We start from the raw sequence: 18,513 nt of genomic DNA, 5'->3' as shown, positions 1-18,513 counted from the left end.
CAATAAACTTTGACAGCAGCTTTATTTAGCACATTTTACAGCCAAGACATTCCGAGATGAACATCCACGGCTGCTACGTATTAGTTCATAATATTAACAATCACACGGCACCAATCGCTGACATCACTGCACTTCTTTTTCAGCGACCATCAGGATGAAACGGCCCAGTCAGCGATTGAGGAACCCCTCTACAAAGAGCGAAAATTCCTTGTGTTCGAGGGTTGCCTGCGGCAGCTTCTTGAGACCTGAACAATGTGTGGGCAAACAAGAACCCTTTACTTTAGCATAGCGGGAAGCCTTGTGACTGTGAAGGGGACATGCTCACTGCAGCATTCTTTCCTCTGAAAAAGCCAACCACTGGTTGAAGGAAAAGCAGCAAGAAATGTCCTCCTGGCTGCAGGCATCTTGTTCTCTGGCTGCGGTATAGCTTCAGTTCTTCGGTTCCTGCAATCCATTGGGGTGCAAGGCATCACAGAGAGGACCTACTACAACTACCAACGGGCATACTTGCTACCTGCCAGAAATGAGGTTTGACAATAAGGATATCTCTCATACAACATTCAAGTCAAAGTATATGTCATTAACTCGATAACTAGATGTCGCATCCTTTCATGACAACAACTTGAAGCTACAATGCAACATATAAAACATATAAAATGCAGCATATATGCAACAGCGGAGGCATTGCAGTGCAATGCACCTGCTACTGCACATCTCTGTTGCCTTTGGCTACATGTTTAATAGACCAGCTGCATGCTCTAGCACTGAAGGCATAATTTTTGCAATATTTTTTTTTTAGTAAATGTGCTGTGAGAAAAGTGAAAAGCAATGCAGCATTTGAAACCTGCCCCCCTCATCCTAATATGCATGAAGGCAATCACATGACTGCAAGTTTGTAGACTCTAAATTGAACATCTCCTTCTTTGCAGCTTTTGCAGCAAAGGCAAGCAGAACTTGCTAGTGAGCTTGTAGGGACAACAACAGACCTGGCAGGGGATGGTCGCTGTGACTCGCCAGGCTACAGCGCAAAGTACATGACTTGCAGTGTACTAGCTGTGCAGAATGGAGCCTGTGCAAATGCGACTCATCCTTTCCGACAACTGAGGTTCCTCCTAACATCACATCCTATCTTACGGCATTTCAACCCTTCTGCTCCAACTTCAGTGCACACGGACGCAAGTGGCATAGGCCTCAGTGCTGTCCTCGTTTAGCGCTATGACGACTGTGAACATGTGATTGCTTACGCCAGTCGGACTCTAAGCAAGACTGAGCACAACTACACCATCACCGAGCAGAAATGTCTCGCGGTTGTTTTCGCCGTGCAGCGGTTTTGCTGCTACCTGTACGGAGAGCCTTTCGTAGTAGTAACCGATCACCATTCCCTATGCTGGCTACTCAATCTCTGTGATCCGTCTAGTCGCCTAGCCCGCTGGGCACTTCGCTTGCAAGAATACGACTACAGCATTTCATACAAAAGTGGCCGACGGCACGCAGATGGAGACTGCCTCTCCTGGTTGCCACCTGCCACGACGGAATGCGACGCGGACAACTTTGATCCTTACGTCACTGCTTTATCTCAGAGATTTCCAAATACTCATACCTTTTGAACCGAGGAACACACCGATCAGCATCTGGAGTCGTTCTTAGCTGCTGCTCAAGACCCAACCTCGAACAGCCAGTTTTGCCTATGCCTATGTGATGGCCTGCTATACAAAAACGTTTACTCTCGTGGCTGCTTGCTCCAGGAAAGTGTCTTGTTTTTTTCACCCAGCCCACGACCAACTTGTCGTCCCCACTCCCTGTACGGCCGCCGCTACCGGCCAACTCTGCGATTACGATACTTCATTAGATAAGAAGGCTGTGAGAATCCGTTTTGCTACAGACTGTCGGTTAATTGAATATTCTTTTTGGCTTTGTTTAAACCTTGACCTGGCTTAGTATTTTACGCTGTGTTTTTGTGTAACTCTCGCCCTTACTTACTATCTCTGGAATACTTGCTTTGTTATTTTATAGTCTTCTTTATCGCAGCGTTTGTTCATTGTCGGTTTTTTTCTCTTGTCATTTATTGAGTCGTTTTTTATTACTATCATGTCCTGGTGTTTTATTAATTTTTTTATGCAGTGTAATTTGGACTACTACCTATATATGTTCCCACTGTGTGTTAAAAAGTGACGCATAAATTTATTCCTTGATCACACACCAACACACGCACTTCACTGGTTGACCGGCCTAACTTTTAACTGTGTTCTCAAACCTCATAGAGGGACGACGGGTAACCGTAAAGTGGATCCCGCACCTCTGTTAATCGTTAAGGCGGGGTCTGTGACAATATAAAACAGACCAAAACTGCAGGAAAGGTATTACATATGCTAAAAAATTGCAAAAATTACAAATAGGTCAATGAGCTGCAATGATTCATGGGATTTGCCAACTTTGAGAAAAATTTGTGGCACAACCTGCATACTCTAGTGCAGTGAAAAGAACTGCTCCCCCCCCCACCCCTCCAAAAGAAATTGCACGAGTGCACTCAATTCTGCTTAGGTGCAGTAATGTGAAACCACTGCGAATTATGTCACACTGCTTAAATTGGTCCGACACTACGCTAGCAAACCTCGGCCGCACTCGTCCAGATGGCGTACGTGTATGCCATATTTACCCAGGTTAAATGAAGGAGTGGTGCAGATGGTACTTCATGAAGATCACAATGTTTGCCGCACAGCTGAACAGTATGTTGTAGTTTGAACTTGATGAAGAGAAGGATACTTACTGCACAGCATGAGAATGTGTTGCAAAGTGCATTGCTCGTACCGTAGACTGGGAAGCCTCAGCCCACATAACCAAAGTAGAAGCCAGTGGAGGCCGCTTGGAACCGTCAAAGCCGACAGCCCACCATCACACACCCACGTAACTGGTCGGAATGCTCTGCCCCAAGGCAGATGACCTCTTCCCCTTGGATAAGTGCTCCCTTCTTCTCTCCTTGCAAATTTCATTGTGGTCTTTTTCTGCAAAGCTGTAAATTCTTCAGTTCTGCTCCTTCTATCTGGTGCTCTGTTCTATACTGCCTTTCGTTTTTCTTTGACTATCCTGCACAGATGAATAAAATGTAAACACCAACACTGGAAAAAGCGACCATGAAAAGAAGCCACAGAAGAGGAGATATGCAGATAGAAAAGCGACAGTAAAAACTAGAAACATATTCACAGATCTCAAGGAAGCAAGATAACAAGCCAAGCTGTCAACAAAGTTCAGGCCCCAGAAATTGCAAGAGAACAAGTTAAAAACATCCTTATCAACAGTGCCAAATGAATGAATTATGAAAGAAGCTCCTCGCTCTATAAAATGCCAGAGGGATAAATATTAGAACAGGCAATGACAAGGTCTCCCAGCCCAACTAAGTGATTCCTGCGGTAGAGGCTACAAAATGAGAAGCAGTGGCTACCTTAGCTGGCAGAATTTGTGTACATATATTCACTGTGAAAGGAGAGCGATGTAATGCACAGTTAGATACAGCTGATAATCAAGAAATAGGGAATTATGTCCAGGCATGACAGCTGGTGATAGCCGAGACAGCTAAAATAAGGCTTTTAGAGCATTCGCTCTACTTCTCCCGTGCACAAACCTCAAAGTGAATGCAATGTTGACTTTGAACTCTCACGCTGTGCAGCAAACAATGTCATCTTTATAGCTTAGACATGAGAGCACTATGCTATTGCCACAACCTATCACACCTCGTAGTAAAACTACAACACACTCTCCTCTGTACAGTAAACATCGCCTCCATCAATTTCTAATTGCAAGACATTTTCGTGCGCTACAATGATCATCGTCTTAATGTTTCATCTACTCCTTCTCCTTCATGAAACTTACGGAAATACACCATGCACATACGCCACCTCACTATAGACGGAGGTTGCAACCGTGCCAGACAGCCTGCCGAGACCATTGAACAAAGAGAAGCCAGACTAGCCCATTGCCAAAAAGCTGAGCAAGAGTGCAAGCGAGCCAAGATCGAAGTGGCAGCAGCAGCTGTGACTGCGGCCAATGGCTAACGCTCATGAAATTTGGTTCAAGGACGGTTGAACCTGCACAACGTTTTGAAAATATGCAGTGCTGCCCCTACACTTTGGCAAACACACCTGAAAGGGACCAGCTATTACTGCAGCTTGGAGATAAGAAATGTAACACTCTGCAAGCGTATTAGACTGTAAATAAATTCAAATTAATAATTCAGATCAGCAAATGCAGGAACAAGAGTTGTGGTTTGATCTGTGCTTCACCTGTATTACTCCACTGCTGGAATGGATGTATTCTGCGATCTGTTGTCATGTATTCACGGCTAGGAGTGTCAATAAACAAACCTTCAAGCACTCATTTCATTGTGTCAGTATTGAGCACTCACACACTCGGTATCATTCAAAACACAGAATGCTTGTGCTGCCTCGGCATAAGCATTCTGTGTTTCGATTTTAACTTCTTTTTTTCTATAAAATTCCATTCCAAATAAATGTATGTTTACGGCAGATGCCTAGAAGCATGTGCTCAAGCAGACTTGGCGATGCTCGGCATTGTCCTCCATTCTGGATTGTTTTTGGATGTGTATTTTTTTTTTACTAGGATTTGAATTTTCTTCCCAGGCTTTATTTTTCACTAACTAACAGTTCTACACCTTTCTTGCTTAGATATCTACAAGTTCTGGCACTTTAGAGGAACGAGATGTCTGTTCTTAAACAGTGCCACAAAACAGACACTTGACGCAGTGCATAACTTGGCGTTCATAAAATAGCATTCTCTATTTTTCCACCTTAAAAATAAACGCACTTCCATGCACCACTCGAAGCAGTGCGCCTGCACACGTGATAAAGTTTAGAATACAGCATGCAGTGAAGCGACAATCACCTGAGATTAAAGGGGAGGGTGCCTGAATCCCATGTAGCTCGCCGACGGAAATTCACGCCGAACCCCGCAAACGACGCAGGCTGGCAGGACCACCCTGTTGCCTTCGCCCAGCCTGCCCCCAATCCACTTGGTAAACAAGCAGTAGGCTATGAAGCGGTGCTGCCTGAAAATACCACGCTTTACAGTAAACGGATCATACACACACACAAAAAAAAATAATGCGAATCTGTCACCTGACGCTTCCGCACTACCTACTTGTTTACATCTCCGTCTCCATCGATGTTCGCTCCCTCCTCCTCTCGTGCAATGTGCACAGCCCGAAGGACTTCGGGCGTTAGGCACACGCTTTGGAACGCTGGGTGGATCGTAATGCAGCCGCCGTCCTGCTGGCACACCACCAGCACCTCCGGCATGCTGCGGCAGCACACATCTTCTTCAGGTGTGGGCATGCTTTCGCAGCGGCCGCAGCGGCACCTGCGCATAAGTAAAATGTGAAAAGGCTGCGAAGCAAACACGAAATGGCATTTCGTGAAATAAGAAAGTTGTAATAACCTATGTGCAGTGGCGCGTGCGCCACGGAACGCACCATAGTAGGCCGTCGTCTCCGTTGCCAGCGGGTGGTTCAGAAGGGCCAGTCGATGGCGTGCTGCTGTCGTCGCTGTCTAGCGGATCACGAAACGGAGTATAATCATATGGATCAAAGTCCAGCTCGGCAGCGGCTTCACGCAGCCTCGCTTCGAGCTCGGGATCCATGTGATCCATGGCGACCGACACGCGAACCGCCGCTCCGCAAACACGAAGGGGAAAAAATCGGAGCACTACCGGAAGTAAACAAACCGAGAGTCGGTGGCGTCACTTCGTGACGCATTATGGGCGGGGCGTCGGCCCGGACATTTTCTTTTTTTTGGCCGGCGCATCGGCGTGTATGAGTTGAGGGCTACAGTGACGGGAGAGGAGGAGCGTCATTTTTAATATGGAATATCTGCGCTATTAAAGATGTTAGCCTAAAATTTTTTTGCGCTTTGCTGACTAGCGAAGGCACGCCGACCGCTCGTGCGCCTTTCTTAAGCACGGCTTCAAGCTTTTCATGGGCCCTTTAAGTTTGCCGAATATTCGAGCAGGCTAAACAACGACGCCTGGTACATCGCTTTGAGCGCCTTCCGAACACGGCAGCCACATCGTCCTGTGATGATCTGGCTCCTCTGCAACAGCCTTCTCAGTCCGCAACAACGACTCGGATCATCAGGCGAGAACTCAAGGCATTAGCTCCTGCACCATTCCCATCTCCAGTGCCTGACTCCGGGGCATTGATACAGGCTGTTGTCCGACAGGAGCTTGCCTACGTCGGTCTTTCCTCCAACGCTGTACCGCCCTCGTCACCATCGCATCCTGTTCCTGTAGTGGCTGCTGCGACCACTAGCCAAGCTCCCCCACGTCGCTACGTTAATCGCAATCCTGCAGAGTGGCGCATCTCAGATGACCGGCCAATTTGTTTTATTTGCTGTCGAACCGGCCACACTTCCCGTTATTGCCGCAGGTGCACCTTTCCCATACCTCGTTCCTATTACAACGCTGACCATCGGTACTACTACGGACCTCGACGCTTCCCTGCCCAACCTGAACAGCTCCGCCCCTCATATGATGGACACCCAGATGAACCGCACACCGAAGCCGTCTCAAGTGTATATCACTCCAGCCGATCTCCATCTCCAAGGTCTCGTCGGTCTCGTTCACCGCTTCCTCATCGCAACCCCTCCCCATCATACGCCGGCGCCCACTCGGGAAACTAGCGAGTGCAGCGCCCGGGAGTGACGCTGCATTACCGACCCGGACTGTCAACTCGGAACTGACCCTCGCACCCAGAAGTAACCTCATTGACATTTTTGTGGATGGAGTCCCAGTTTCTGCCCTTATTGACACTGGCGCCCACATTTCCGTCCTTAGTTCCTCGCTCCGTCAACGCCTCAACAGAGTCTTCACACCCGCTTCCTCATCTACCGTTCGTGTTGCTGATGGCAATACAGCTACTGTGATTGGTATGTGTACTGCAATAATTACCATTGCCGACCGCCATATCCCTGTCCTATTTACAGTCCTCACCAATTGCCCTCACGACGTTATATTAGGACTTCACTTTTTAGCAGCACATTCCGCGCTCATTGACTGTTCTTCTGGACTGCTTCATCTGGACCTGCCACTCTGTTCTGACAAATAGGCCTCTGATACTTCAACGCTCCGTCTCCGCTCCTCTACATTTACTCGTCTGCCACCAGAAGCTGCAGTTTATGTGCTCATGTCGCCTTTCCCCTCCGTTCCTGATGACGACTACGTTGTTTGCCCCATAACCGACGTGACACTGCAGCGTAGAATCGCTCTCCCGCATAACATCTTGCACGTAGAAAATAACAACGATTATATTCCAGTCTTGAACTTCGGCCTTTTTGTGCCCGTTCTTCCCGAGGGCATTACTCTCGCCGAATTGACCCCACTGTCTGATGTCACAGTTGCCGCTCTTTTGCCTGACCCTACTGCTAAAGTGTCGACACGACCTGCACCGTCCCCATCTCCGGAGGCTCGCATATCAGGAATGGTTGCACCTAATTTGCGCCCTGACCGTGCTACAGCACTTACGAGTCTTCTGAATTCGTACAGCGATATTTTCGATTTTGGTGACCACCCCTTAGGACAAACGTCCATCGTTACACGTCGTATCGACACCGGAGACGCCCGCCCAATTCCCAGAAGACCTTATCGAGTCGCCATTTCTGAACGACGCGTCATACAAGATGAAGTGGACAAGATGTTAGCAAAAAACATTATAGAGCCTTCGAGCAGTCCTTGGGCGTCGCCTGCCGTGCTTGTTAAAAAGGACAATACCTGGAGATTCTGCGTAGATTACCGACACCTGAACAAAATTACAAAGAAAGACATTTACCCGCTCCCCAGGATAGATGATGCCCTCGACTGCTTGCACGGTGCCAGCTATTTCTCTTCCATTGATCTTCGTTCCGGTTATTGGCAGATCGCAGTCGACGAACGGGACCGGGAGAAGACCGCCTTCGTCACTCCCGATGGCCTGTATCAATTCAAGGTGATGCCTTTCGGCTTGTGTAATGCGCCCGCAAAATTCGAGCGCATGATGGACTCTCTCCTGCGCGGCTTGAAATGGACGACGTGCTTGTGCTATCTCGATGACGTCATTGTATTTTCTTCTACATTCGAGAGCCATCTCCATCGCCTTGATGCCATTCTTGACGTCTTCCGACGAGCTGGCCTTCAGCTGAACTCGAAGAAATGTAGCTTCGGCCGAAGATGCCCTGGGCTATGCCTGCTGGATCCCTGCAACCGATCGACATCCCAGTAGACCCGTTTTCGCGAGTTGGCCTTGACCTCCTCCGGCCTTTCTTACTTTCTGCGTTGGGGAATAAATGGATTGCAGTGGCCCCGGATTATACTACGCGCTACGCTGTCACCCGAGCGATACCCACCAGCTGTGCAACTGATGTGGCTGCGTTTCTTCTCCACGACGTCATCCTGCTCCATGGTGCTCCACGCCAGCTGCTCACTGACCGTGGCCTTTGCTTTCTTGCTCGAGTAGTCGACAAAATTCTTCGGTACTGCTCCATTAAGCACTATTTTACCACCGCTTACCATCCACAAACCAATGGCCTCACCGAACGCCTCAACCGCACGCTCACGGACATGCTGTCTATGTATGTCTCGGATGATCACCGTAACTGGGATATTAATTTGCCGTTTCTAAAGTTCCCGTACAATTCCTCTCGTCACGACACAATGGGATGCTAACCGTTTTATCTTCTATACGGCCGCGACCCTTCCCTTCCATTTGAAAGCGTATTGCCTCCCACCGCTAACGCCAGTTGCTACCTTCGTGACGCCATCTCCCGAGCTGACGCAGCCCGTGTTATTGCTCGCCGACGAATGGCCTCCTCCCAAAATTCTGAAAAACGGCGCCATGATTATCGCCACCGGGATGTCCACTACTCTCCGGGCTCTCTCGTCTTGCTCCGAACTCCTGCTCGTAAAGTTGGGCTGTGTGAGAAGCTCTTGCCACGCTGCGCAGGACCCTACCGTGTTTTATGGCCAGCCACTCCTGTGACATACGAGGTCGCCCCTGTACATCCGCCGCGACAGTACTCTACGCCACGCACCGAGATTGTTGATGTCGCCAGAATGAAGCCGTACTACCCCTGTAGTAGTTCGCCCAAGTGCGCACGGGGACTGTGCTTTTCGTGGGTGGGGGGGGGGGGGGGGGGGTCATGTGGCATATATGCCCTGCATCCCTGGACGCTAAAGAAGACAACGATCAGAAACAGTGACGCAGAATACGACAAAGTAGTAGCAACGTTTAGTGCTAGAAGAAGGTTAACGCTGTTGTGATTCTCTTCTTTGTGTCCTGCGTCAATCTGGACTAACCTTCGTGTTCGTGCACTAACCTTGCCACGTATTAATATATATATATATATATATATATATATATATATATATATATATATATATATATATATATATATATATATATATATATATATATAGGTCAATTAGGGGAAATGAGGGTGCTCGTTATAATACATAAAGGAAAGAAGCCAACAGTCGGCCAGGCCAAGGAAAGCGATGGGGATGTTACTTTATGTCTTTCTATATATATATATATATATATATATATATATATATATATATATATATATATTGTCAGAGAGACGACTGACCTGTGAAAAAGCAGAAAGGAGAGGAAGATATAAGACGTCGCGCGCCAGGAGGATGCAGTTCTAAAGACGACAAAGCGGACTGCGCTCGATCTGTCGCTGTGAACGCTGGCCTTCGTAGCAGCTACGATAAGACATATATTTTGCTGTGCGAATCGTCTCAACCACTTCATTACACCTAGTGGAGGTGTTGCCTGTTCCAACCTGTAGCTGCGCAGTTGCGCCTTGCCCGGCTCTACCATCATGACTGACATCACAACCCAGTCTGGCCCGATTGTTCCCAGCAATATCATCTGTTCGGAACCAGCGTGGCAGCGCGACACACCTATCTCCAAAAGCATGGATGACACTGACATAGGGTACTGGCTGACTTCATACGAGCGTGTCAGTGCTTAAAATAAATGGGATGACCACGTTAAGCTCACCATCTATTAAAGTGATGTGGTTAGCTTGTCGTTCCGAAACCACGAACTCGATTTTGCAAACTAGACAGCACTCAGAACTAGTCTCACGCAGGTGTTCGCCGAATAGCGATTGAATTCTCGAGTCCAACAGAAAGGTGAAAATTTCACAAGCTACATATAGGGTATTGTTGACCTGTCTAAGCGTCTTGATCCGTCTATGACAGAAGCACAGAAGATAAAGCACGTTCTAAATGAACTGAAGTAGACGCATTCCACATGCTTGTCGCCAAAACCCTCCTAACCATTTCTGACTTTATTTATATATCCGTTGCTGCCATCAGGTTGCCAAGTGCCGCCGACTTTCCCCCGCGTATCCTACTCGACCTGCTTATGACGCCGACGTTCGCACAGTTTATCCTTGCCGACCTGCCTATCTCGCCCTGCATCGCCGTAATCCAGATGACTGGCGCACATATGATAACCAGCTTATTTGTTTTCTTGCCGCTACGTCAGCCGTATCGCCCGTTATTGTCGAAATCGATGGTTACGACCACAAAGGTCCTGCCCTCCACCTTTTTCTGTCTACGATGACCGCTGCCGTTCCTTCTCTCCTCGTCACGACCCTTAAAGCCCTGCTACTGTTACCGAGCCTGCACACATCAATCGCTCGCTCTCCCCACACCGCCGTCAGTTCCGTTCAACCCAACGTCGTCGCATTTCATCCCCCAGTTCCTATGGCAGGTCCCCGACGTAAAACTAGGTGGTGTCGCCTCTAGAGGTGATGTTGCAGTCTCCTCGTCTAGCTCTTCGTGCGCGCCGTAATTTGCTCACCGTACTCGTCGATGGAACACCCGTTCAAGCTCTGATTGATACCGTTGCGCAAGTTTTTGTAATGAGCTATAACTCCGCTGTCGCTTGCGGAATGTGTTGGCTCCTGCCCCTGTGCATGTTGTGCGTGTCGCAGATGATGCGACATCAAAAGTCGTTGGGTTGTGCTCTGCCCGCATAACGATATCTGGCCGCCATACTACTGTGTTGTTCACAGTTCTACAGCATTGCCCTCACGACGTAACTCTTGGACTCTGCTTTCTTTCTGACCATGCAGCCATCATAGACCGTGCTACAAGCATCGTTGAACTTGACCTTTCCTCTCCTTTCAACCCGAAATCTCCTGTTATGCAGAGCGTTTGTAGTGTCAACTTTAACCGCCTGTCCCCTGAAGCCGCAATTACGTCCATTGTGCTCAGTATCCCCAATTCCCGCTGGACACTATATCGTTACTCCAACCTTTTATGCAACCCTCACACGAAGTGTTGCCCTTGCTCATACCGTCTACACTATGATCATGAACCAAACATGCCTCCCTGTTATCTTTGCGTCACAAGACCAGCTATTCCCTCAAGGCATCTCGCTCGCCCCACTTTGCTCTCTAAATGAATGTCATTTCTCTGTTGTGTCCGCTGGTTTCGTTTCATTTATTATGCACGTAATAGGCAAGAAAATACTCAAGAATTATTTGTACCTATAACCAGAGGGCTACTCTTGGGTCCGATGCAAAATATGATACCAATATAGGCAGACGAAACAGCAAAGAGTTTAAACAACTATAGATGACGGAAAGAAAACTGCAGCAATTCACATAGGATTTCTACTGATCGAGGAGGAATGCCATAAGTGTGGACACAAAATTACTTTTAACCTTTCATTAGGAATTCTATTGTAAATTTGGGAATAAATAGATTAGATTAGTTTCCGGCCAAAAGTATGGTTGCATGGTGATATTGGTTAAAATTTCGAAGAGTTGCTGCTCTTGGGGTTCTGTTGGGAAGTCAGAAGAGGTCTAGTGGAAGTGGGTGGTTAGATATTAGAATAGTTTGTACTATTGCTGCAGTTTTAGTAGATATATAAAGTTCAGAGGTAGCAATCTCAGTGATCTGAATAAAGGTTTTGTTGACTCAGTGCACTTTGCAAACTTTAGTCCTAACCGCTCGTTTTGCATGCAGAACATTGTGTTCAGATATGTCTTATAACTGCTTCCCCTAGATTCTGTACAGTAAACCACCTGGCTGTGAACAAAAGCAAAATACGCAGGATAGGGAGACAAAAGCACTCACGAGACAGTCGCAATAAATAACAGGCATAAGGAAGTTTTGAGAATGCATTGCGTGTCTGTTTTTTCCAATGCGTGTCGGTTTCAAAGATAACTTTAAGATAATTAAACCTCCATCCTCTTCTGACTGTTCTCTTTCTCCCTCAAGTTTCCAGTCTCCAATTCTACGCCAAGATGGTCGCCAGGGATCTTTCTTCTCCACAAACTGAAGTACTTTGTCGTATGCTGGCATCTTTCGACGACATTTTCGATGTTTATCAGCGCCATTTGACTCGGCCCACTCTTGTACAGCATCGCATACACACCGGCGACGCCGCTCCTATTAATGACCGTTCTTATCTCGTATCCAGACCTGAGCATCGGGTATTCCAAAACGAGGTTGTCAAGATGGTCGCTCAAGATATCATCGATCCCTCAACGAGCCCATTGGCGTCTCAAGTCGTTCTGGTTAAAAAGAAAGACTGAAGCATGCGCTTCTGCGTCGATTATAACGATCTCAACAGCATCACTACACAAGACATGTACCCTATTTCTAGTATCGATGATGCCGTACATTTCCTTCATGGACCTAAATAATTTTCTTCGATCGATTTACGGTCCAGGTATTGGCAAATTGTTGTTGACGAGAAGGATCTTGAAAAATCCGCCTTTGTCACACCAGACGGCTTGTACCACTTTAAAGTCATGCCGTTTGATCTCTTCAATGAACTGGCGACCTTTGCATCAATAATGGCCTCCCTTCTTCACGGATTTAAATGAACAACCTGTCTGTGCTACGTCGACGATGTCGTCGTTTCCTTGCCGACCTTTCCTGCGCTGCTTGACCTCCGGAACAGTATTCTCAGCTTGTTCTGTGCAGCCAGACTCCAGCTCAATTCATCGAAATGGCAGTTTAGTCGCCGCCAACTAACCATTCTGGGACATGTCGTTGATGCCTTCATAGAGCTCCCTGATCTCGATGACACAGGAGTCATTCCATGCCTCCTCGCCCTCTCCAATCTTGCCAACAGAGGCGAAGAACAGTGCAGTGACTCATTTTTTTAGATCAATCATTAAAGTCCTGGCAACTGGAAGGTGGGATTCTTCTCTGCAGCTTTTTGTTGCGCAGGATGCTGTCCTCTATTGCCTAACTTTCATAATGAGAGCTATCCACTTCTATTGGAGATTACCAAGCAGCTCCACTGCTTTGTGATTGAATTCCACGACCTGTCCACTGCTGGCCACCTTGGTATGTTTCGCAGTTACGACCAAGTACGGCGTCGCTGTTTTTAGGCCCGGAATATAGCGCACCATCCGGCGCTACAGTTCAGCCTGGAAAACGTGTCAGCGTAGGAAAAAAAAAAAAAACCATTGAGGCCACCAGCTGGCCTTCTCCAACTTATTTACGTGCCTATGGAACCGTTTTAACATGTTGGGCTTGATCGTCTTGGCCAATTTTAGACATCACAGTCAGGTCACATTTGGATTGCAGTGGCAACTGATTAGGTCACATGATACGGCATCACACAAGCTTTACCCACGAGCTGCGTTACGGATGTCGTTGACTTTCTTTCCCACAGCGTCATTCTGCATCACGGCTCTCCTCGACAATTAATCACCGCCCGTAGTCGCTACCTTTTGTCCCGAGGTAACGAAGATATCCTGCGTTGATGTTCTACGAACCATAAGCTCGCGACCGCCTACTATCCCAAGACCAACTGCTTTACCTAGCGCTTAAACAGCGCGCTAACGACATGTTATTTATGGATGTATCACCTGACCGCCACGACTGGGACCTCGCACTGCCACATATGACAGTTGCCTACAATTCTTCGAAGAAGGACACGATGGGTTATTCACCCTTCTTCCTGCTCTCTAGTAGGAACCCCGCTTTATATTTGGGCACGCTGGTCGCGCCTGCTGGCCATCCCATAACCACTACGCACGTGACTCCATTTCTTAAGCTACTGAAGCGCGCCAAGTAGCCCGTAGGGGTCTCCTCGCCTCACAATCTTTCCAGAAGTCAGCTTACGATGGGCGGTATCGCCACGTACCCTATGGTCACGTTGGCACGCCACTTTGGCCTCTCGGAGAAACGTTTGTCACCCTACATGGGCCCTTACCGCGTGGTGCGCTTAGCCACCTATGTGCCTGCGTCCACCTCCTTTTGTCCCGCTACTGACAGTGTACATGTTTCTCGCCGGAAGCCATACGAACTCATGCCTTCTTTGCCAGTTTAACGCCGGAAGGCGCTTACACCACCGGAGGCCATGTTACGAGAAGACGAGGACGAAATGTTTCCTGCTCTTGCTTCGTGGAAGGCAGGTAGAAGACGACGAAGTGGGACTGGTTCTGTGGTGCTGCTCGCTGCGATGCCAATTATAACTATATTTTTTATATACTGTTAACATAACTAGTCTTCACCTAACAATATAAGCTACGTTACTAGTGGGCGCAGTTAAATTTCATATCTGCAAAGTTTGGAGTTGTCCTATGTGTAAAAGGAATTCGCCAGCCATGACAATAATCAGAAGTCCCGAACGACACCGAGAGACATCCCAATATATCCTCGCGCAACCGCCATCTCTTCGCGTTTCTAAGTCAAAAGCCTTTTTCGACGTATGATCTGGAATATGTTCGTCAAACTGAAAGCTGTGTTTAGTAAATATTTCTCTGGCGCCAATCTGACCCCAATCACTCCAATTCCCAGCCGCACGCTCAATCCACTCGACACGACCGGCTTGGGAGAAACCGATCGTAATTCTCCTTGTCTAGCGTGAGGACGACTGCAGCGATGACAAGGACGACGCAGTCACCGACACTAATAATGATGACAGTAGCGATGACAATAGTTTCATTTAGTTGATAACGATCATAGTGCGAGATAGTGATGATGATGATAGTAGGAATGCGGTTAGTGAAAACAGTCAATTAAACTGGCTTTCACCATTTCCACTATTAAGCGGAGTGGAAATATAAATTTTCTAAGTAACCTGAAGTGTATTCGCGGTAAAATTTAAAAGTCAATTTCTGGTAGAGACCCCAAATGTTAGATTTGCTGGTCTACGCTTCGGGCTGAATGCTTCACACATAGTTTGCGCACGCAATGGCTTCAACATTTGACTATCTATACCTTTGTACCATGAGTTCTTAGTGGTGTCGTTTTAGATAATCAACTAAAGTTTCATCTGCATACAAAACTTAATAAATGTAAAGTAGCTTTTGGCATTCACATGATAGAGACCGGCATTACTTCGACCTACCTACACTTCGCATGTTATATTTCTCCTTCGTACATCGTCACCTCTTGTATTGCTTATCTTCTTGGGGTAACACATACAACACTCACCTTTCATGTGTTCGCCACCTTCAAAATCAAGAACTCCGAATGATTACTCGCAGCCCTTGCCGTGCATCCGTTGTCAATTTTATCGCTAAATAACATACTGCCATTGTCGCTACAGCTTAATTTTAGGTTGGCATCAATTATCTTCAAGACGCTTAGTAATCATGGTTTTGAGTCCTCCAAGCTCTTTAACAATAATAACACCAGATTCGCTGAACATCATAATTTACTATTACCCAAAATCAGGACTAATTATGGCAAACAAACTGCATACGTTTCAGGCATATCTGTGCGAAATTCACTGCCTTTCGAAATAAAATCACAGCGTACTCTTCATTCGTTTCATCATTCAATAAAGACTTACTTATTTTCTACCTTGACTTGTTCCTCCGACTTAATATGTTTTTCTGGATCATAGGTTTCCGTGTTTACATTATTTCATTCTTTTTTCAGCTAATTGCATTCTCAGATTTCTGCAATAAGTGCACTTTTGTTTCCAGTTCTTGATTATTCAGAATTTTTTATGCTGTTTATAGGTTGCATTGTATTATATACCATTGTTAGTATTATAAGTTGTTCTCTGCATGCCTGTATATTCTTTTCTTATACCTGCCTATTATATTACCCGCGAACTTTATTCATTTTGTCATAGGATGTCCCCTGGACAGTTTTTACTTCGGGACCTTCTTTTGTAATACTGAAAATCATGTACATGCATCTAACAAAGAAAATAAATGTGATGTGTATGTACGCAAGAAGCTAGCGATTTACCTTGTACGAGCACGTAAAGGCTACACCGGCTTTCTTCACCTAAACGAAGCTCCTCTTCTACCAGTATTCTCTTTACCTTTTGTCTGGATGTTCACCGACGAAAGCCTTTCTTGTAGTTTTGACTTGTAGCAAAATATGTGGCTGCTTGTTCTGCTGCTGATTCTTTACATATCGATGATGTGGTGTATCAGCGCAAGAGAGCTTGATCTAGGCCTAGTTTATGGCATATGTACACCCCCCCCCCCCCCCCCCCCCCCACTTTTTTGACCTGAACGCACGAGCGTCGACCGTCGAGTCGATAGACCGCCGCATGACGGAGCACAGCGGCGAAATGAGCGAGTATACGCGCATGCGCGCAATGAGCACTCCGATGCAACTGTCCTCTTCCAGGCTGTTCTGGGAACGGGACCTCACCCCTGCTTCTTTTGAGCACCGTTATCGTCATCATCCTTTTTTATTTTCTGAGCTCTTCCATAAAGCTTAAATCAAGCTTCCATCAAGTATAAATAAGCGGTCAAGTAGTAGCGCTAGTTTTGGATGGAATGCGCTATACGCCCTCTGATTATACTACATGAGCATCAGCAGTTTGTTTATTTTTTATTTCTGTCATCTCACAACGACATCTGATAGAATTACTTCGCTTATCAATTCGCACCTTTCTATCATACAGGAAAGCAGGCGGTACCACGTGGCCTTTTCTAATCTTTTCCCAGCGGCATACCGAAAACAGAAGAAAATGCGATAACGCATAACAACGCATGTGGGGTTGGATCCAGTTCCTGTAACAGCCTTGAAGAGGACCGCTGCACCAGAGTGCTGATTGCGCGCACGCGCGTATTCACGCTCCTTTCGCCGCTGTGTTCCGTCGTACGGCGCTTATCGACTCGGTGGTCGACGCTCGCGCGTTCAGGTTAAAAACGTGGGAGGGTGTACCTATCTACACGAATTTGTTTTATTAACGGAGCATACTGCAAACAGGCAAGAAGAAGTGATAACGGACAACTGTTGAGTGTGGCTGGAGTTAAAGGTGTGCTTCGAAGGTTCAATGTGAGATCCATGACGGCGGCCCACCTTTACAGGGTGTGTCGGCTGTTCGAAACGTCGTTACGGCCCGCGAAGGGGCTAAAGGGTTTACTGAGCTTCTCCCAAGTGCAGCACTATAAAGAATATCGGGCTCCAGATCTGGGGCGCTTGTGCCCATTTTTAACGGTTGGTTGTCCGTATGTGGGTTTCGGACCAACCGCCTTCTGCATCTGAGTCAGCCACTCTAACAGTAGTCTATGGCTGCGATGCTATCTGTAAGGAAATTAGCTCGTCAAAAGCAAGGGATCAAGCAGATCACATCCAGAGATATTCACTCAGTATTTTAGTGCTTTGCATCAGAGTCGTCGCAATGTAGTTACTCTCGCGACTGTGGAGCTGTCAGCGCGATGTCTCCGGCCATAGGCAGATGAAAGAGAAAACATTACGAACCCATTGAGAGCATACGGATGATTAATACGGATGATTTACGATATTTTTTTCCAAATGGAGCTATCAGTGCACGAGATCATTTACGGTTTCTCCAGTGCCTTCGTTAGGCGTTTTTCATTTTAGTCTCGCTGGAGATAGTTACTGGTTGTTCTCTGAGTACATTTGACGGTATGAACGGGCTATGACGAGCTGCATGTCATGTACGGCCAAATAGGTGTTTTTTTCTGAGGCAGTTTACAGTACCAATCGAGACGTTTTGAACAGGAAGGAGCTGCAAATGGATTTTTATTCTCTAGGAACAGTACACCAGAATACCGTACTTGTGACTGAAGCCAGAAATGATTAATACGGATGACTGCATCGGAAAGTGTTTTGTGAAGCTTATAAATCGGGATATACTATTTTATTGGCTATATTCAACAACCTAATTGGTGAATTGTGCACAGCTACGTTTTCAATTATCTAATTATCTAAAATGCAGAAACTGATTCTTGTGCTATTTCTTTTATTTCTTTGATAAATATATATTACCTTTCTCGGTATACAATGCATAAATGAAACATTGGCTTTAACTTCCAAAAATATGAAACCTAAAATACAAATTCCAGTATCCGGATCATAATGCTCCTACTGTCATGATGTAGCTTTCTGCACCATGCGATCATGTGGTTTTTGTGTGAAGGTTGTTTGTAATGATCACATAGCATTTTTCATAGCATATACTCTTTATTCAGAACAACAGCTTCATACAAAACAAACGCAGGATAACTTTGAAACACCGATAACGCCACCTTGCAAACAACTGAA

The 18,513-nt window shown here is 46.6% G+C and overlaps 1 protein-coding gene across 1 annotated transcript; it reads right to left on the bottom strand.

The window, feature by feature from the left end:
- Positions 1-3: 3 nt before the first annotated feature.
- On the bottom strand, positions 4-5,658 carry LOC146181181 (uncharacterized). The gene is made up of 3 exons (XM_084575719.1): positions 5,483-5,658; positions 5,152-5,370; positions 4-444 (listed from the first exon to the last, which is right to left on the bottom strand). Exons 1-3 carry the CDS (start codon positions 5,656-5,658, stop codon positions 276-278), a joined length of 564 nt encoding a protein of 187 aa, XP_084431845.1. The 3' UTR covers positions 4-275.
- Positions 5,659-18,513: the final 12,855 nt, after the last annotated feature.

This window comes from Amblyomma maculatum, chromosome 8, assembly GCF_055883805.1.
Source record: "Amblyomma maculatum isolate TAMU_Amacu chromosome 8, ASM5588380v1, whole genome shotgun sequence".
Lineage (NCBI taxonomy): Eukaryota > Metazoa > Arthropoda > Arachnida > Ixodida > Ixodidae > Amblyomma > Amblyomma maculatum.
This window is presented reverse-complemented; position numbering and strand designations above follow the sequence as displayed.